This window comes from Pteropus vampyrus, unplaced genomic scaffold (assembly GCF_000151845.1).
Source record: "Pteropus vampyrus isolate Shadow unplaced genomic scaffold, Pvam_2.0 Scaffold15, whole genome shotgun sequence".
In the NCBI taxonomy this organism is placed as follows: domain Eukaryota; kingdom Metazoa; phylum Chordata; class Mammalia; order Chiroptera; family Pteropodidae; genus Pteropus; species Pteropus vampyrus.
Window position 1 is genome coordinate 13,931,702 of NW_011888796.1, and position 21,839 is coordinate 13,953,540.

At 38.5% G+C, this 21,839-nt stretch overlaps 1 protein-coding gene across 1 annotated transcript in view; it reads left to right on the forward strand.

The window, feature by feature from the left end:
* The window catches only part of TRIM9 (tripartite motif containing 9), a 101,468-nt gene extending 88,860 nt beyond the window's left edge, over positions 1–12,608 (forward strand). Inside the window, exons 8-10 of the mRNA XM_011385561.2 lie at positions 7,755–8,058; positions 10,523–10,685; positions 12,546–12,608. Of these exons, the coding sequence (XP_011383863.1) occupies positions 7,755–8,058; positions 10,523–10,685; positions 12,546–12,608 (530 nt within the window). The remainder of the gene's footprint in view (positions 1–7,754; positions 8,059–10,522; positions 10,686–12,545) is intronic.
* Positions 12,609–21,839: the final 9,231 nt, after the last annotated feature.

The window sequence follows — 21,839 nt, forward strand, 5'->3', positions numbered from 1 at the left end:
GAACTATTCAGTACTCTGTGCACGTTGGAATCGGTCAAAAAAACTTCTACTCCCAGGAGTGTAAAAATAAGTCAGTAAGACACAAGTTTTCTCTAAATTATTTTTCTTATGATCAACTCTCTTATGAACGTGTTTCTCAGCTGCTCAGTTGTCATATAATGTCTGGCACGTGGTAGGTGTTCAATAAATGTTAGCTAGTGAACAAACAAAAGAAGTATACAGTAAGCCAAACCAAAGTACACCACCTAGATATTCTTTTTTCTCCTCAAACCCAAAAGTCAGTAAATAGTAAGTGAGATCCCCCAGCCGATCTTTTCCTTTGATAATTCTTGATTGCTTCTTTCAAACAGAGGCCCCGACTCCAGAATCCAGCAATCCCCGGTGGGAGAGGAAAGCAGCCCAGACAAGGGCAAAAAGTTATTGACAGAGTTGATGGAAAGTGTGTCTTGACCCCTCCCCATTATGAAGACAGTTCCCATCCCAGAGCTACAGATATGTCTAGAGTGGCCACACCAGCATTCAGCCAGCATGCTGTTTTGCATTGCTCTTTCCTGCTAAAGTGTTTTTACTTAGCAAGCTCTTCAACAAACAGGATCACTGCACATGATGAAATATGACAAGAAATTTAAAATCTCTTAAGGAGGTACTTGTCTTTCTCTAATGATCTATACATTAAAAACTAATGATAATCATCCTGGATATTAGCTATGAACTGAAACATAGCTTCATATCGTGTATTCTGAAGAAAATAATAACCTCATTCCTGTTTATCTTGACTAATAGACTATTAATAGCTGAGAAGCCTTCTCCAGATGTCAACAGTTGTACTTTAGAGGGGTGGAAGCGGGATGTACATCCTGCATCCCATAAGTACAACACAGATACACACTTGGGTAGCTGTGTGTATGCTCAGTGTGAGCCTGTGTCATTTGGCTAAACCAGGGAGTGGCAGTAACGTTTCTGGTATTGTCTTATCTTTTGTTCATATCTATGAACATGTCCAGAGGGGCATAACAAAAGTAAAGATTCGAAATCCATACCATAGAAGAAAGGGTGGAAATAGATTCTATTTATCTCAGAAAAGAGAAGATTCAAAGGGGATCGGTGACTGCCCTCAAATATGAGAAATAGCAATCCGTTCTGTGTGGCCCCGGCTGATGAGTTGAGCTCCCAAAGAGCTATATCTAGACCAATATAAGAAATAACTGTAAACTCTGAGTTCCTCAATCCAAGAGATTTCAAAGAGAAACTTGATGATTGCTCCTTAGATGTTATTGAGTTAAGTGTCTTCTAAGACTCCTGCAATCTCAAATAATATCAGATGGCATAAATGACCCATAGGCAACTGACCAAACATTTGCACTATGTGCCATGAGGGTGAGCATAAAAGGCACCCTTTGTCTAGTCTGGCCGGGATCAAGCAGGCATGCTCTCTCTTTTGCAGTTCATTTGGAAAGTTTTCATGACAAGGTAGGAAATTTTTTTTTGGAGCTGATTAGAGAAAATGGGGTAAGAGCCCAGCTGGTAGGGTATGGGAAGCCATAGGTGGGAAAAACTCAAAGACAGAGATGGAATGGTTAGATAATGTGGATATTAAATAATCTTGCCCGAATAGAGGGCATAGTTCAAGAGTGAGACGACTCAAGGAAAACTGGGTCATCAATCCACAATGGAGCCACATAAAAGGATAGAAAAAGCAGTAACTGTTTTAGTGGCAAGTTACTAGCCCCATGAATAAGCATAGCTACCCTCAGCCCCACCCCGCAAAGTGGTATCATTACCGACTTTAAGTTCTTCCTGGTGCTGACAATAGAAAAGGTAAGTACAACCCCTAATGGGCTCGTATGTGCTCCCCAAGGTCTGGAATCAGTACACATCTCTTCACCGGTTTTCAGATGATTACTTGGGGTTTCAGTATACTCTGAAAGTTATTTTACTATATATGTCCTTTCTCTTAATTTTTAAAACAGCAAGTATTTTCAATATAATTAATTGAGTATTACCACCTGGTGAAAAAGTACATTTCCGAGCCAATTTTTGTTAATAAAAAAATCTTTTATTGACATAAATATCACCATAAATGCCTTTTCTCCCTAAAAGAAGCTCATGTCAGTTTGTGTTGCTATATTGTTGTATTTTAGATTTTTCCATTAAACTAAAAGACTAATTTCCCCTTGAGACAGTTATAATGGGAATTATTTCTGATTTACTGTTTATGAACAAAGAAATGACCACATATGTCAAGTCATCCAAACTATGCAAAGTTTAGGCAGAAGAAAATTTACGTGTATTATTGGGACCATAAATAGCAATTTACGTGGATTAACTCCATAAATCGCAATTCCCTTTCTCTAAGATCTGCTTTATACTTTTCTTTAAAAAAAAAAAAAAAAATCCCCTCAACAATAAGTCTAAAGCCTGAAACGCCAACTTTAATATTCTAAGTTCAGAAATGAAAATGAGGCAAACTCTTGCATATTAAATTTAAAATTCGACAATGCCCTTGTTCTGAGCTTTTCAAGTAGGATCACGTTCCACACACATGCACTCCAGGTTTTTTTGCTTGAATATGCCCATAATAGCATTTTCAAAGGATAAAGTGTGGATTCAACACAGAGAGGCATGCTAACAGACTCAAACCAGAAAAATATTCCCAGAAACACCCTCTGGCCACCAACATGATTTTTTTTCCAATGAAAAGAAAGTTCCTTGGAGGTTTTGGACATGCCATCTGTATTTCCTAAATTATGACTATCAAACTGAGTTCTGAGAAGGCCTCAAATAGTAAAACATCTATCTCTGATCAGGCCACGCTACTGCAAAGAACCAGTTACTGACTGACAAAAGAGAAAGGAGTAATTTTCGTAATTTAGAGAAACGACCTCACAGGCCTTTCTAAAACTGGATCAAGCAATTGATAAATTGTTATTCTGGTATAGTAGTGATCTTCATGCCAGACCTGAATATCTGAAAATACTTTTTCTTTTTTTTTTTTTTTGCTGTCAACGTCCCTCACTGCTGCCCATGGTGGTTAATTATTAGAGAACCAGAGATGTTCAAGTGGCGTCCCTAGGGCCTGATCATAATTCAGAAATAGAAGAAGTGCTCCTTCCCTGATTACTTGCTCAGCCCTCTCTTCCTCTCCTATTCGAAGAGCAAGTCTTGAGTGCGCTGGTATAGAAAAATCATCTTATCCATTTAGAAATGGGAAATATATTAAGGGAGAAAAGGAAAAATATGGAAGGAACAGTGCAGGATTGGTAAAAATCATCATCTCCTAAATAGACGACACCCTTTGAGAGGCCATTGTTGGACAGGTTAGTAACTTCCCAGGCAGCCGAAGGAAGTGAAGTGTTAATCTCCTCTTGGTCATCGATGGGTAAAGTTTCCCTCTAAAGTTTCCAAATTCAACTCTAAAGATATTTAATTAAAAGGAAACATTCCAGAATACCTTCCCTACTACGAAAAATTGGGAGGAAATGGAAACAACTGTCTGCGACATTCAAAGTGTCCTCTGGTCTTGGGTTCTGACCTGCCGAGAATTCCCTCCCAGACCCAAGCCACTTTGGATTAGTAAATGCCTGTGTCACCTGTGGGCTGGATGAGGCTTTGTACAGATGCATCGGTGAGGCAGGTCTTGGGAGACTGTGCACAGGCAAGTGGCAGATTTCTGATCTCCAGTTTGCATTGATCTTACGTTTAGACACAGATTCAGAAGAACAGACACCCCCTTTTCCAGTGCCTTCGGAAAGAATGCCGCTCCGTAGAATGAGTCCTTTCTCCTCCACCCTTAATCTACAACCCAGCTTCCCCGGGAGATCCTACTTTGATTTCCGATCCTCACCCCACCAGCTGAGCTTGCATTCCTCCTTACAGTCTCTCAATGCACCGGGTGAGCTGAGCTCCTCTGACCTTTCTTCTTGATCTCTGTGCCTTGAGGGCATCTCTGAAATACCTGTTTTGTTCTTGCCATTCATGTGTGTGGAGAGGGCGATGAGCTGGTCTCTGTGTCTGTGGCCTGCTTCTGGTATGAGGGGCATTTGGATGATGGAGCTTTGTGGCATTCTTGTTTGTGTGGTGTGAGGACCCACCATCGAGTTGTGGTCAATGTGTAATGGCATTGGAAAGTGATGAGTGAAGTTGTTCTTTTTGCACAAGCTTGAACCACCATGGATAGCCTGTTCTGTCATTACATGCAGTGGCATAGCATGGCACAGGCGCTGGCTAATTGGAAGCCTTAGTTTGGAGGTTTGCAACCCTGCTGTATCCAGGAAACCAGCTGTGGCTGGGAAACTGGATCAGTGCATCCAGCCTGGAGTGGTCTGATTAAACATAGACTCAAGAGATCTTTATTGAAAAAATAAAAGTCAAAACCCACCAACAGAATGCATCACACAAAGCAGAAAAACTAGGGAGCAGAAAATGAGTTTTTTTCTGCCAAAGCCTGTGCTCACTGGTAGGACAGTCTGGCTCACGGCTGTTTTTCCCCAAGCAAAGGGGCAAGACCACCACTAGCTGAATTAGAAATCTTTAACTAGCCTAAGGCCCAAAGATCGGCATCATAGAAAAGTCTGGCCTCCCCAAAGTTTTCCACAGCCAAATGGGTTGTGACAGGGCATTAGGCTGATTTCAGGGAAGCTAGACTCGTGTTACCATGCAGTGAACTGTCTAGCAAATAGAATCTTTAAATACCTACAATGCAAACCTACTTGATCTCTTCAGGACTATATTGTAATCATGGATACACGTGATGCACATTTCACATTTCCAAAGGTTTCTTTCGTTTTTTATTTTGGTTTTTTTTTGCTCATCCCACATCCTGGAATGAAGAAGGCCACAGCATGGCAGTGCAAAAAGGATGCAGGAACTTCGAGCTCTCTTTAAAATGACATTTTTCTTTGCGCTTTTATGTTTCTTATTGTTTTTCTGTGCACTACTGGCTTTTAAACACGCTTTGTTATGGAATCCTTTTCACTTGTGTCTAATGTACTGAAATATTGTAATAGTCTTTGTAACGTATATTGTCTCAAGAATAAAATGAAATGTGGGTTTGGGGATATTTGATGGCTGCATTTGACAGCACTGTTATAGTTGTATCGTTGAATCTTGAATGTATGATGGTGTGTTTAAAGGAATGTAAAAAGAGTTCAGAAAATTTGTTTTGAAAAAGACTTGCACAAGGCATGATTCATTTAAAAATTTTAAAAGCCCTATTCGGATTCTACAAATTTATTTCCAAAGGTGGATATGAGATCCAGTTTTAAAACTCATTCCATTTTAAAACTTCTGTACTCGCTAAGCTCTAACTCAAGAACAGGAATTGAAGCGATGATGGAAACTAAACATAAAATTCAGCCATGGATTTGGGAGAAAATGATTCTTTTATATGTGAGTAGCCGAAAGTAAGATCATAATCTTTAAATTTTGTTTTTTGACTCAATCATTAGTCCTTTTTAAATTGCTTTTTTAATTCTTCTGAAATTCTTTTAATTCGGTGTATTATCCTTTAATTGTTTTAGAAATTAGCACGTAAGGGCCTTACCGAGTTGAAAAAAATTGAACGATCTTTTCCAGGGAATACGCTAGTTAGCTCAACAAACACACATTTTCTAGATCAGTCCCTGACACCACTTGAAACGATAGTTTACACACCTTTGAACATTTTAAGACAAGACTGCTTCTTCCACCCGAATGCAACTTTTCATGGGGTAAATAGGGGTATCCAGATCTTAAGGCAGCGGGGAGAGTGGTTGAAAAAGTTCCACAGGTGATTCTAATATATCTCTGGGACCACTCTCTACCCCACCATCTACCATCCCACCTCCCCTCTCTTAGATGAGAAGGATTGATGTAGTAAATCTAAGAAGATGAGGTAATTTTTGTTTTTACTACATTTACTTCATGTCATTATTAATAATTATTATCTGTATTTATTGACATATGTATTACATTCACATTTAGCTAAATATGTATCATTTAACTTGGGCCCAAGTCACAACAAAGGCCTTTTGGCATAACTCGAGTTAGAAGTTCATGGAATAGTGATATGGAATGGAGTTTTATCAAGACCCAGTGTTTTCTCCATTTCAGTTGGATGAATTTTTCTCATTTTTAAACAGTAAGCCTTCTTGACGTGGAAACTTTAGTGGAAAAGATCGAACTTAGAAGATGATGGAAATTTAAGCTGTACAGATTAGAATCAATTGGAGGAGGATTTGATAATGGAAAAAAAGATATACTTTTCATTTCAAAAGGCAGAGAAACAATTTTTACCCAGCAAAGTAAACTAACATAGGAAGGGCTTTGGTTTTTCATGAATCAGGCCTCTGGTGACTCTGTTCAGCTGGTGCTTTTAAGTGTATACAAATAATTTTTATCAACCCGGTTGTTGTTTCATAGCTTTGATGTGTAGTATCTCTTTATAGGATGCAATTTTGAGACACAATCTGCACCTTACTCTCAATTAGGCAAGTATACCTATTGTAATTGTTATCTTTTACTTATGTGATTGGTATGCTCACTAATTTCCTTCACAAAATAAAATGGAAGTAGCTTATTTTATGTCAATAAAATTGTCTAATTGTCATTCAAATCTCATTATAACAACTTCTCGAATACTTAGAAAAATCAAAGAGATACCTGTATTTTTAAATTTTATACCTCAAGATTACTTTCCTCCCAGTTTTCTTATATGTCAATGCAAAGCACTCTTTATGAGCGCTAAATGTGGTGAAGGTACAGTCAGACTATCTGTTGTAGTGTTTGTAGTGTTTTAAATTAAACTCGTTTTTTGATATTAGCCTATCAAAAGAGCTGTTTTCTTATCAATGTCAATTTTGCTTCCCATTTCTCTCTCCCATGCCTTTCACTTGGAATGACAACAGTTGACATTAAAAAGCTGTTGGCAGGTATGGAATAACCTTATTCTGTTACAAATAGCAAAGGCCTATATGCACATGAGGTGACTCACAGTTTCAATAAATCGGCAGTGACATCTTTCCAGAGCGTGTTATTTGTAGGCAGCATTTAGAATTCGGGGCATAACAATGTATACAAAGACATTATTCTCTCTACACCTAATGTCCAAAATACTGACTGTGCTAGCAAAATATTTTACATGTTAGTGTTAGGAGTAACATACAAACTGTATTTTCAAGTTACGAAGCAACCTGTCTTATGTCCAAGTCAACGATCACTCATGAAAATTCGTTTATGTTGCTGATAGCTTTATGGCTTTTGAGCTTTCACTAACAGTGAGGACATTTTCACAACGACTAGATTTTAGCATCCTGCTGAGGGACATTTTCTGGTTTCACAGTGTGTTTTATCCCTCCTCCATCTAGGACTCTAGATCCTAGCCTCCTCTCCCCAGAGTTACACAAGCATCTTAAGCATATCCCTCTTCCTTTATGTCTCTGGTGTACTGTTCTGCCAGTCACCGGGTGAAGGGACTTGCACTTTCCAAAATCGATGCCACTTCACTCCCGGATCCTCTGGTTGGGAGTGCAGTCTGAGCCAGGTAACCCCTGCTGAATCGGTCGTGTGTCCTCCATCTGCTTCTGGGCGCAGAGAGTACCAACTCCCAGGACGTGGCCCCTGTCTGTACACTCACAGCCCCTTCTGGCCCTCGACACCTCCTTCCTGCATGGCAGCATGAAAACAGGACACAACACTCCTCCCCCACCCAGGAGCCTCTTATGGTGTTGAGTTCATTGGGTCCGTCTTAGTAACCCACTCCCTTCTCTTGTTCCCAGTGGCCTGGTTTGCTTTTGACCCTGGCTCGGCACACTCTGACATCATCTTCTCCAATGACAACCTGACTGTGACCTGCAGTAGCTATGATGACCGGGTGGTGCTGGGGAAGACCGGCTTCTCCAAGGGTGTCCACTACTGGGAATTAACTGTGGATCGCTATGACAACCACCCCGACCCTGCTTTTGGCGTGGCTCGCATGGATGTGATGAAGGATGTGATGTTAGGAAAGGACGACAAAGCTTGGGCAATGTACGTGGACAATAACCGGAGCTGGTTCATGCACAACAACTCGCACACCAACAGGTACCCTGCAGCCCCCAAACCGAGCCTTCTTCAAGTTGGCTTCTGGTCAAAAATGAGAGCCCAAGTTTAAAGACCTATCAAATAGACAACATTAAGGAAGTCAGGCAGGCGGTCTTCACTTAGTAGCACAGATGTCTACTAGTCTTAACTGAGTCCATCTTAGTAGGGGTTTTTATGTTTGTTTATTTGGTTGGGGTTTTTTTATTTGCAGGGGGGTTGTTGCTTTGTTTTTTTGTTTTGTTTGGTTTTTTGGTTTGTTTGTTTGTTTGTTTTGCATAATGACAGAGACGTGAGCACTTTCCTAGGCTATTCATTGCTATATTCCACCCATGGCTGGAAACTAAGAATCGCCATGTGTATCTATTATAGGAAAACATTCCAGGATTTAAAATCCAGTCCTATAACTCATCAGAAAAGCACTTTTGGACAAGTTATTGAGTTTTCCTAAACCTGGATTTTCGAATCCACCAAATTAGGATAATAATATTTTTCTATGCAGGAGTATTCACAAGATTAAATGGGATATGCAAAAATGCCTCACAGCAGAGGCACCTAAAAATAGAAGCCATTGTTATTATTATGGTGATTATTATCAATACCACTGCTCAGAATAGAAGCCATTTAATAGACTAAATCTTATGGGCACCAATTTGGATAGCTTCGTACTTGAAGAGCTGTCTTATGATTGTATGGATTCAGTTGACTGGGGAAAGAGAACAGTAATCTCCTTAGGTTTTTCTCTAACACCAAAATATAGGCAATTGTAATTTAACCCATACTGTAATATTTTCCTTAGACTTCCTTTTTTCATTTGGTTTTCTACCTCAAATGTATTTTTCACAAACTTCTTAGATAGATAAGTGTCTTTCATGGACACTGGTCCTTCTTATTCTCGAAGATTTCCTTAGGGTACATTCTCATCGGTGTCTCTGAAAAAAATTCAGTTTTATTCAGCCAAATCAAAGGAAAGTGAGTCAGGCAGTGGTAAAATAGTGAATTCAACTGTCTCAGCTTTTTCTATATGCTCATCGCTGCCCCTTCTCCAGCCATTAGGACTCCTAGGTCCTCCACTTTCCATTCCCTTGGATATTTTTTATATACTTCCATTTTGGTGTGTATTATTCACTATCACTCTAAGTGAACACACATACCATTTAAGCCTGATATCAATCCTACTAGATGTAGATAAGCCATTATCTTCAGTGATTTACATTTTTGGGGAACCCTCCGTCACTAGATCTCCGATGCCATCACCAATGTACCATTTATCTTTTCCCTTTTAGCTTCTTTATTTTGGAGTGATGGAGTGGATAATAACAAAACTGTCACACTATGAAAAGAAACACATTCTTAAATCTGAACGTGTCTGCTTGCATGCAAACTGCATGTCACTTGTGCTGTCATTGAAGCTGTGAATTAACAAGATGCAATTTATAAACCTATTTTTTAACAGCTATGTACAGTCTGTATTCTGCACGCCAGGGGAACAGAACAACACTCTTAAATTTCTGCGCTCTGCTGAGATGAGGATGAAATTCAATATTACTAGATCACGAAGAGGAGAAAAAAGACAAATCTGATTATCATGCTTAATAGCTTTTGTGAAACCATCAACTAAAGCATAAGGCATAATTCATTATAAAATGACATTTGAATGTAGGTTCTTTAAAAATCACTCCATCTCCTACAGCATAATTACTTTATAAAGGAGAATCCTCTTCTTCAATGATGTCATTTTATAGAGAGCCTTCAATTTCCCAATTCAAACTCAATATGTCAAAAATTACCATCTTTCTGGAATGAGTGTCTCTATTTAATGGGTAGCATAAACCCCCAAATCCGATTTTTCATGCATGTGTTTTAGGTTCAGCTGAAGTGCTTATTTATTTTGATTTTTAAGTTAAATCATTTTGTATTAAATGATATTTAATTCACACCTTTTGTGTGAGGGGTATGACATAACTCTGGACAGAACTCCGACAGCCCATTTCCTGGTCTGTAATGTTTTGTTTTCTGAGCTGTGTCTCAGTGGTAGAGACTCTGTATGAATGAATTCCCTCTCAGCAATAGCACAGCAGCGCGGTTGAACCTATATATTCTCAACTCGGGCTGACACTTCCCCCAAGGGAGTGAAATTTGTTTTGGAGAGTGAGCAAAAAAAAAAAAAAAAAAATCTTACCTTTCTTATATATAAAGAACAGAAAAAAAAAAAAAAAAAAATCTTACCTTTCTTATATATAAAGAACAGATATACATACAGCACATAAACAGATACAGAGTATATCTGTAGTATTAAAACTTTATGTGAGGAGGAGAGATTAGGAAAAAATATGTTTTAAAAGGCTCCTGGGATTGGGGGATGATGCTTTTAAACAGGTTGAGAAACACTGGTTTAACCATACAAAAGGGAAGCTTCTAGAAGGACAACAGACAAGTGAAACCTAATTGTTTTCTTTTCCCACAGAACTGAGGGAGGGATCACAAAAGGGGCCACAATAGGGGTCCTCCTCGACTTAAATAGAAAAACTTTGACATTTTTTATCAACGATGAGCAGCAAGGGCCCATAGCGTTCGAAAATGTGGAGGGCCTGTTCTTCCCGGCAGTCAGCCTGAACAGGAATGTGCAGGTAAGCGCCGTGCCCCTGAAGAGGTTTCTGCTGGCTGGGCCTCAGAGGCTGCTCCTGGCAGGTAAATAAATCCATCCCTGGAAAAGGGAAGCCAACCATGTTAGACATGCAGGATAGGAGGCGGGAGAGGGGTCAACGTTGACAACTGACATGATTCCAAACCAGCCTGAGCCCCTTCCTTATACTTACTTGGTCACAGTCTAGTTAACAGCAAGTGGGAAATTGGAGTCATATTCATGGTTCGCTAACGATCGTCCCTCTGAGCCCCGATTCTATCTCTAGTAGAAATGGAACTCTTAAACCAGCTGGCATAAAAACAAAAGACTTGTGCAAAGTTCCATGAGTGCCTGAAGGGGCGGGGCAGGGCAGACGGGCTGGAGGTGTAGGACTGAAGTATCAGAAATTTTGAGCATCTTCTCTGCACTCTTATTTGGTTCTACAGGGATGGAAAACACAGTTCCTGCCTGAAAGTTAGTTACTTATGATTTACTGTGAATAGAAAACAACAGGTTCCTCTTATCCATTCATTCAACAATTATCTATTGAGTGCCTTTAATATGTAAGCCACTGTTATAAGTATTGTTGTTTATCAGCAAAAGCAAAACAGGTAAAAATCTCGCCCTCATAGAGCTCATATTCTGGTTGTACGAGACAGACAGCAAATAAGAAGCACAATTGCCACTTTAATTATATAATGTGTTAGAAGGCAATAGTGCAATAAAGGAAGGACCAGGAGGAGGATATGGGCATCAAGAATGCTGGGGTTGGGAGGGCACTGGGCGGTCAGTGTGGGTGGGCCTTATTGTAGTCACCGGTGAGCTGAGCCTTGAAGGCGGTGAGGAAGTGAGCTGTGTGGAACTTTCCAGGCAGAAGAAACAGCCAGGGCAAAGCTTCTAAGCCATGAGGGGCCTTACATGGGCACGGAAGGACCAAAAGGCTGAGCCATGGCGGTGGGGGGCAGTGGGAAAGAAGATCAGAGCCATGTGGGGAAGGGTGTGCCCTGCCAGCCACTACTTTCATTTTTCTCTTGAGCGGGAACTTGCACGGTCAGCTGTGAACCTCATTCAGCAATTAAGTTAGTTAAGGCTTGAGAATCAGTATGTACAGTAATCAACCCAGTGACTTCTGCTCTCCTCTCTTCCTGCAACTAGTTGGGGTTTTCTGGGAGGCTGAAATCTAGTCTATCAGGTTTAGCCCTCACATTGAAGGAAAGAAAACCATAAATTACTCTAGAAGTGAATCTTAGAAAAAGCTCATTCAAAGTTTTCCACATTTTCAATTGTTCTGAGTATCTTTAGATAAAGATGGGCTGGGGAAGAAAGGGAGAGATGACAGTGATTTCACGGTTCCAGCCTTGTCCACTGAGGTCAGACAAATCAGTGAAATAGGATAAGTGCCCATGTTTCTTCATAGCTGGCAATCATCTATGCAATCTCAAAATGAAAGGTTTATCCTAATTGGAATAATGAGTGGACAAGTAATAAAGGAAAGGTTGTCTGCTCCTCTCTTCTCTAACTATGGATTTGGCAGCGATCACTACGATATGGCCAATAGGCTTTGCTACCTGCAGATCAATGCCTGAGTCTACAGTCATAAGGAATACAGTCTCCTCCAGAATCTTAAAAAAGGCAGGTGGATAAGAACTATATTATCTCCGGGATTTGGGAGCCCACCATGGTGGCCAGGTTCTTAGCACAGGCTGAATTCTACTAGACTTCCCTTTAATGTCTTCTAGAATAGATAGATGTTAAAGTGAGCAGACCCCCTTTTAAAGTAGGAACATACCCACTGTGACCTGGGGAGGAGGATGCAGGGGGCGTTTTCTAGGGTGCCTCCAGGACTCACAGTCTCTCCCCCCAGGTCACACTTCACACCGGGCTCCCAGTCCCTGACTTCTACTCCAGCAGAGCATCAATTGCCTAAGGACATGCGGTGGAGGCGCCAGCTGCCTAGTCTGACCTCCACCTGAAGAGCAACAGCAAGGAGCTCAGCCAGAGAGTGGAGAGACACCAGAGAGCTGGAAGGAGAGGAAGAAGGAGGAGAGAAAAGCTGGTCCTCTACAGTCTTTACACCCACAGCTGGTCCTCTACAGTCTTTACACCCCACAGCTCCACTCCTTTTTCATCCAACCTCTCTACTGCTGTAATGCCTGTGTTTGCTTTCAAGTTCAGCAATTCCAACCAACAGAAGACCTAGACAGCCCACCATGCCACTATTTCCAGATTTTACTTATATTTAACTTAATTTTTTATGTGAGTGAGTTATATTTTGTTCTTTTCTGATCATGTTATTGGTGACTTACTGAAATGGCACGGTCAAGAGGAAATTCTCCTGATAGCTTTTTTCTTGAGCTTCCTGTCAAAGAGGTTGTAGGGAGAGGAAGGAAAGAATGAGCTGAATTTGGAGCTTGCAGTTTACCTCCTAGAATGTTCTTGCCCTGTTACCTCCCATGCAGTGTTAATAACTCTGCATAACTAATCTTTGGGAGGCGGGCAGAGTGGATGTAGCATTGAAAAGTTTTAACTATCCATCAAAGCACAAAAGTATCAGCTATACAGCTACCCCAAAAGTTCACAGTGGGTAGGATCATTAGGGCGGACCAGGAACTCTGGTCACTCAGTGAAACTGGAAAATCTCTAGACATAGGCAGACCAGGGGACTTAACAATTTGGTTCACTTACTTAATCCAAGTTTTTAACTAAGAGCCTACTATGGAGCAGGCACTGTTCTAGATACTGGAGAAACAGCGGTGAATACAGCAGGTGTGGTTTCTGCCCTCCTGGAGCTTATATTCTGGGAGAACAAACAAAAATAAAATAATTACAAATTGTTGTAACTAGAAAGGAAATAAACACGGGGCAAAGAGGCTCATTGGCAAGATCTTTTAAATCTCGTAGAATGATGCTAAAAATCCACGTATTCTGGCCATAGCACCAGAAACATACCAACTCGATGCCTTTTCAACCGTGCTGTTTTAATTCTGGTACCTCCTTCCATCCATCACAGAGCCCTTCTTTGGTAGAAATGATGTCAGCATTCTTATTTGTTAATGCTGCCATGATACCAAGCCTTAAAAATAAATGTGAAAAAAAAGATAGTGGCCAGAAGGAAGAGGACCCATCGTCAGTAACGGGGGATCTTAAGTTGCAGTCCACAGCATTCACATTCTCAGGATAAACACACCTGTCTCCATGTATACTCTCTGTGCCTGTTACAAATGAGAAATCCATCTACTCAGCTGCCATTTACAAACTAACCTTCTGGAGTACTTCGAATAATGTTGGGGGGAAAATGGAACTGTATGTCATTGCTAAGACTGAGAAGAGAATAATAATGTTTATTACTTCTCTATAGAGATAGACTTACATGAGTTACCCTTCAGTTTCTTTAGTTTGACACGAAATTTTAGAAAATGTAGGATCTGAAAAGAAGTTCTGATTAGTTATCTAAATATTTGCCAGCGAGCCAAGAAATTCACTAGGAAAAAAAAAAAAAAACAAGAATTACAAATAGAAGGGAAGATGTAGGATGGGAAAGCTAACAAATGAAAGTTTGGGCAAAAAGTGATATATGTAAATAGCTAATTATTTACTTTTGTGCTTACTTGATTTAGATTATTTTCTAGTTACGTGTACCTAATTTATTGAATGGGTGCTATCCTGTTGATGTTCATCTTGGTTTTTCTCGACTGTAGAAGAACTCTGTTGCAGGGCAACACTAGGTTGATATTTGATTTACTCTCCAATGAGACTCGATGGCTGGGCTGCTGTAGACTCATAGTTACTCCTGTTCTTTATTAAATTCATCCTGCTAATTAGATTTCTAGTGACTTGTAACATGTAGTTTACACAGAATTACAAATAGAGATGCTTACAGCTACTGTACTAGAAAAGAAAATGATATTTCTGGTGTGCTAATAAATAGTTTTTATGAGAGAACATCATATGTCTCTTTAGAATTTCTTTAGACTTTTTTGCCTGTTTGGGATGACAATTTGCCTTTGTCAGAGCAATATTTCTTTAGTAAAGTGTAATTGGAAATACACAGATATCCCCTAGAGCTCTGGAAAGCATGAATTCTTCACCAGATATCCTCCAGAGCACTGGAACTGTCTCCTGGTGGTACTTAACTCCTCAGTCTTAACTTAGCATGAAACATTTGTAGGTTGGGTGCTTTTGGAATCTGCCTCCAAACATTGAGGATTTACTTTAACAAACCTGCTCCTCAAGACACCACAAACTTGTACCACAAAATATGATATCACTGACTGTTTCAACCTGGTTCCTTCAACATTTCTTTGAATGTTCATATTGGCTAAATAATACAATTATGTTTTGTACATTTGTATAGCTAACCCATACGATTGTTTTTAAATAATTACAACATTACTGATCTCCTTTACACTGTGAATAGTCTTTTAAAATAAACTGCCTTTGATTTTGATTAAAAGAAAAACATCCACGTTCGAAGTTATAATCTCAAAGTGAAACATTGGAGGGTTGGTAGCAGCTGCTGCTCTGCATCTCTTCAGGTTTCTGCTCATTTCCCTCACTCCCTATCCTGATGCTTTTTTCTTCTTTCTCTATTGGTCCCATCTTTCTTCTGGTTTTTTGTTTGTTTGTTTGTTTGTTTGTTTGTTTTTTCCTCTTCTGTTCACTCCCTAATGGAACACTTTAGCCATTTTTTATTCTTTTCATGGTACTAAGGTTCATGGAACTTCTGATCCCTGCTATTTCCTCATAGAAGTGATTAAGTTATTTACAAGAAATCATCCCGTTTTCTGGAAATGAGATTCTTTTTTCTGCCTCTAATGCATACATTAATCTTTTGCCCATCTATTCAACTCACTGGTAAGAAAGGAAGGCTTACTATTGAATCAAGACCTCTGCTTACGAATCAGGGGAACTGTAGTAATTAAACAAAGAAGTTCTTGGATCACACTACCATATCATTTATATGAGCATGCTAAAGACACCTGTATATACTCTTCAAATATATATACCAGCTACTTCCACCAAGACTGGTGTTTAGGGAAACTTGGGTCTGACGTCACACATAACTGAAGCTACCTAACTCTTGTCTTTGTCTGAAGAACCAGCTTTTTGGATACACACCGAATTTGGGGTACTGAATAAAAGCAAACAATGGAAACACCTAATTAAACACACAGAAACATCAGTCTGATCCTTTGAATTTATTTTCTGCTCCACTTTGCCACAACCATAGAGAAAACTTGCAGGTACAGAATTAGCTATAACAGAATTAAATAATGGTGATGATTGCATGACCTAGTGAATATACTAAAAATCACTGAATTGTCTACTTTAAAAAGGTCATGTTGGACATGACCAGGACTCTCCTTACAGCCTCCCTCACACTGTACCTAGGAGTCTGTACCTATTTTACCTTACCTGTGATCTGTGGCTAAGCTCAAGGCAGAATTGCTGACCTCTCGACCCTACCTTTTCTTTCCCTTCCCACCTTCCCTCAATCAGTAGAAGGGCTTTGGCTTGCTCACTCTTCCTGAATGGTGAAGATCTCATCTACACTTCCTTCTAAGCCTTCCTGTCATGGACTTTCACCTGCCCTTTCTTGAGGGCTGTCATGGTAGAGACAGTCAAAACCTGGCTACCATTAAGGAAGCAATTCAAAATACTTCTTAAGACCCCCAGTGGTTGTAAATCTTGTTCACATCTTTTTTCCTTCTCCCACCAGGCAAAAATAAACATTCACCATGAAGTCTAAAAGCATTAATATTTTGGTTGATAGTCTTGCTTTTTTCCTCCAATATTTTTTCTAAAATTCTCTAAAATTAATGAAGATAAAAAGATAATTTCATCAATAAGCATGGTTGCACATTAAATTTCAGTTACCTAATAACAACTGACAATCAAACCATCTTTTGAGTTGGCCACGATTTTTAATGCGTATAATCACAAGAAATCACCTCGATGAGAGACACTTCATAAAAATATAAATCAATGGTTCTCAACGCTGGCTAAAATTCTCTAATGAGGACAATATGTTCAATATGCATTTGCACATGTTCTGCACAAAGAAAGGGACACAGTGATATAAAGCATGTAGAAGTGCTTTGTGCAATAGAGACGAAAGACATGTTAAATGTAAGTATTAATTATTAAGTAGCCTGTACACTCTGCATTGTCACACAACACTGAGAGTAATAGTAGAGTGGCTGAGAGCACAGTATCTGACAGTGAATGAATTCTGGTCCTGGCTTCAAGGTGTGCCAACTGTGTGCCCTGGAGCAAGCAATGAAAATTCACCCACAGTTTCCACAACTCTAAAGTGGAGATAAAAATAGCATTGTTTTGAGGATTAAATCAAATAATATATGTAAAATACTCGGAACAGAACTGACCCATAATGAGCGATATGAAGTGTTAGGTATTATCCATTTTTGTGCAATCTGTTAATGATGCCACAGGTCCATCCCCTCCCTTTTTTATTACTGAGATCCCATTTCAGTGTCCATAATGATTCTGTCATCTTCTTGGTAGACAATACCTATTCTGGGGGGGGGTGGGGATTGACAAAATGTTTATTAAATCCTTCTGAAAAAATTAATGGAAGAATATAGGCAAGGAAATTCTGAGAAAAAACAATAAGTTGACTTATATGACACATGAAAATCTATTGCAAAGCCACAATAATCAAAATGGTGTAGTATTACTAAAATCAGCTACAAGATAATTCAGAAATAGAGATTTCAATAGATGTTGAACAGAGACTCACAAAAGAGGAAATAAAATTACTCAAAAATGTTGAAAAATGTTTGAAAATTGGTTAACTATTTGGAAAGCAAACTATATTCTTAATCATATCACTTTCCAGATGTCAAGATGTTAAACATAAAATATTTAAAATTTTAACATACCAGAAGAAAACGCAAATATTCATCTGATCTTTCTCAGGGAAGCTGAAGTCTGTAAATTACTTTATGCCATTGGCTAATCAGTTTTCTAAAACTCCTGTCCAACTTATAGTTTATATTGTAAACCCTACTTTGTTATCTCTGCCTATATATCATCGCCGTTTTCTTCTTTAATTAACTAGGACCATTTTTATTCTGTCTAAACCCACTTCTAATACTATAGATTTATTGAATATATTGATTTATTGTTATGCTGACATTTAACAAATTACTTTTAAGAAATGATTGAGGTGTTAAATATGAATTACTGTGCATTCTGTTTCCGAACTGTGTTTTCAACCCTGTAGTTAATGAGTTTATAACAAAATAGTCATCTGAGGTAAATGAGGACCCTAATGGTTCCTTCTGTAATTCCTATTTCCATATGTGATCTGTGAGAAGACCACTCAATATATTTTCCTAATTGCCTGGTGGGCTGTGTGGCTATCAGATGTGAAGAAATAAGTCTCCAGTCTTATCAGTTGAGGGTTAATCGCAGCTTCTCAAGGGGTGGGTTTCATAGTTGGCAATACCAGAGGCATTGCAGAATATGCAAACCTTAACTATCTAGGTATAGTGTTGTACTCAGTCCTGATATACCCTCATAAAATATTACAAATATCTATCAGAAAGAAATTAGTCAATCTTAGAAACTTCTGAAGATCAGACAAAACTTCATGTCACTACTAAATTCCATGTCTTCAAGATTTCAACTAAGACCAAGAATTAAGATGTAATGCAGTTACCACCTATAATACATACACTATGTGTAAGCTAGTTGCCCATCAAGCTAAGGGCATACTTGATGTTAAGAAAATCTGAGCATCTGTTCTCCATGCCTTGGGGATGGATAGAGGGAGAATCTCAGTGGATCATATGAAGCACTGATGGTCAGTCCACAGGCAATGGGGATGTCAAATTAGGGGCCCAAGGAAACAAGAGAGAAAAGTACACAGGGGCAGACTCAGTAACAAGATATTCAGATGTATTTCACACCTGCTTCTTTTCTTTAAGAAGCTTCATCCTTAAGCCTCTTGCAGGTATTTGGGAGTAACTGAAGAAAAGTTAATAACCCCTGGGGCATATTACTAGTGGAACCTTTCAAAGATGCAGTAAAAGAAGACAACTAAGAAACATCGTTCTTCCGCAAAATGAATCTGACTCAATATGATATTTTTCAAGTTCTGAATCTTCCTGGGGCTAGATTAATAATAACCATAACAATAATACCTTATTTTCTTATTTCTCAGATGCAAGAGTTACTTTTTGATTTTTGTTTTTCACGCTTCAATATCTCTGCAATGAAGATACATCTTACATGTGTCAAAAGAAACTCATCAACTACTAATGAAATGGTGGTTCTCAACCTCCACTGCACATTGAAATCACCTGGAGAACTTTAAAAATATTGATACCAGGCTACTAACTTAATTAGTCTGAGACACAGCCTGAGAATGTGGGATTTTTTAAGTTCCCCAGCTGACTCCAACCTGCAGCCAGAGTTGAGAATGCAGAGGTAAGGAATGAGTGGGTGGCATGTACTCAGATGGTTGTTACTGCCTGTACATTTGGGAAATTAATAGGATGCAGGGGTGGGGGAGCATTAGTTCTTCAGTCTGTTACTTCTGTGGAGTTATTTGGAGTGGTAGTTGGTAAATTTAAATTCACATCATAATTGTCACTTAAAAGATCTTTTAAAAGATTCCACTATAATGCAAAATAGAAAAGAAAAAATATATTGTATGTGCACAAAATTAATAATCATACACTGGATAATATGATTGAAGAAAATAAAAATTGCCAAAATTTTGAGAACAGATCACGGATTTTTAATTGTTGGGACTGACCAATGTGTCAAGAATCACCACTCAGATGTCCAAATTTGTCAAAAGCTTCCAGCTAATGCCCAGAAAACCTCTTTACCTATATTTATAACAATTAATAGCAACAATACAACGTGGCCAAAAAGGAAATGCAAACAGAAAACAAAAACGAAAAAAAATGCACACAACCTAGTGTTCTTCGATATGTGTTTAAATTATTCCTTGTTAGGTCTGCTAACAAGGTCCAGATCATGAGCAGGCATCACCATTATGCCACATGAAACTGTTTATGGCCATACTTAATACACGGCACTTTTTAAATTAAATTTATTGGAGTGACATTGGTTAATAAAATTATATAGGTTTCAAATGTACAATTCAATAATACATCATTTGTATATTGTATGCTCACCACTCAAAGTTAAATCTCCCTTCATCCCCTTATATTTGACCCCTTTTACCCTTATCTACCTCCCCTGTCCCCACTTTCCCTCTGGTAACCACTAAACTGCTGTCTGTGTCCATGAGTCTCTGTTTGCATGTCTTGTTCATTTGTTGCTTTTAGTTGTATATCCCACATATGAGTGAAATCATATGGTTCTCAACTTTTTCTGTCTGATTTATTTCACTAAGCATGATAATCTCAAGATCCATCCATGGTGTCACAAATGGCAGTATTTCATCTTTTCTTATGGCTGAGTAATATTCCATTTTATATATATATATATATATATATATATATATACATACACACACATATATAGATATGTGTGTATATATATATATATACACATACATACATATACATATCACATGTTCTTTATCCAATCATCTACCAAAAGGGAACTTCAGCATGTTTCTGTGTCTTGGCTCACCATGAATAATGCTGCCATGAACAACAAGGCACAGATATCTTTACAGATAAATGTTCTCAAATTTTGGAGGTAGATGCCCAGAAGAGGGATTGTTGGGCCATATGATAATTCTATTCTTAATTTTTTGAGGAACGTCCATACTGTTTTCCATAGTAGCTGTACCAATTTACATTCTCACCAGCAGTGTACAAGGGTTCCTTTTCCTCACAACCTTTCCAACACTTGTTATTACTTATCCTGTTGATGATAAACAGTCTAACAGGTGTGAGATGGTATCTCATTGTGGTTTTGATTTCCATTTCCCTAATAGCTAGTGAAGTTGAGCATCTTTTCATATGTCTGTTGGCCATTTGTATGTCTTATTGGGAGAAGTGTCTGTTTAGGTCTTCAGCTCATTTTTTAATTGGATTGTTTATTTTTTTTGTTATTGAGTTGTATGAGTTCTTTGTATATTTTGGATATTAGCTCCATATCAAAGTTGTTGTTTGCAAATATCTCATCCAATTCAATTGGTTGTCTCTTTGTTTTGTTGGTGGTTTCTGTTGCTGTGCAGAAACTTTTTAGTTTGATATAGTTCCTTTATTTTTGCTTTTACTTCCCTTGCCTTTGAGGTCAAATTCATAAAATCCTCTCTAAGTCCAAAGTCCATGAGTTTAGTGTATTTTCTTCTATGCAATTTATTGTTTCAGGTCTTATATTTAGGTCTTTGATCCATTTTGAGTTAATTTTGATATATGGTGACAGATTGCAGTCTAGTTTCATTCTTTTGCATGTAGCTTTCCTATTTTCCCAGCACCATTTATTGAAGAGGCTTTCTCTCCTCCATTGTATGTTTTTGGCTCCTTTGCCAAAACTTATTTGCCCAATTATACAGGGGTTTATTTCTGGGCTCTCAATTCTGTTCCATTGGTCTGTGTCTGTTTTTCTGCCAATACCATGCTGTTTTGATTATTATTGCTTTGTATAATTTGAAATCAGGCAGGTACACAAGCATTTTAGACCCTAATCGTGATTGTTGATCTGAATAGGAAAGTAGAATGTATTTGTGGGGATAAATGTACATTAGTATAAATTAAGTTTTTTAAAGTTGTGTACATTTAATATTGTATTTGACTTGGTTTTTTTTTTTTTGAAAGAGCCAATATTAAGTCAGTTCTGCATCTTACAATACCTGACAAAAGCTTTTGACAATTGAGAAATACTCAAATAATATTAAGAGCCATATATGAAATCTTATTGTTTTCCATGCAATCTACAAAGGGCTTTACATGAATCATCTTACTTAATCCTCAACTGATTTATGCATTTTTACTATTACCATTATAAAAGTGAGAGATTTAAAGCACAAAGAGGTTAAGTAACACAGCAGGCAAGTGTTAGAGCCACGATTTGAGCCCAGACAACCTCACTCAGGGCTTATGCTCTTAACCACTTAGTTACAGGACATCGTAGTTGCTACACAAAGGGTGTACCACATACAAAACACTCATTCACTTGATAAATATTTAATGAGCATCTATTA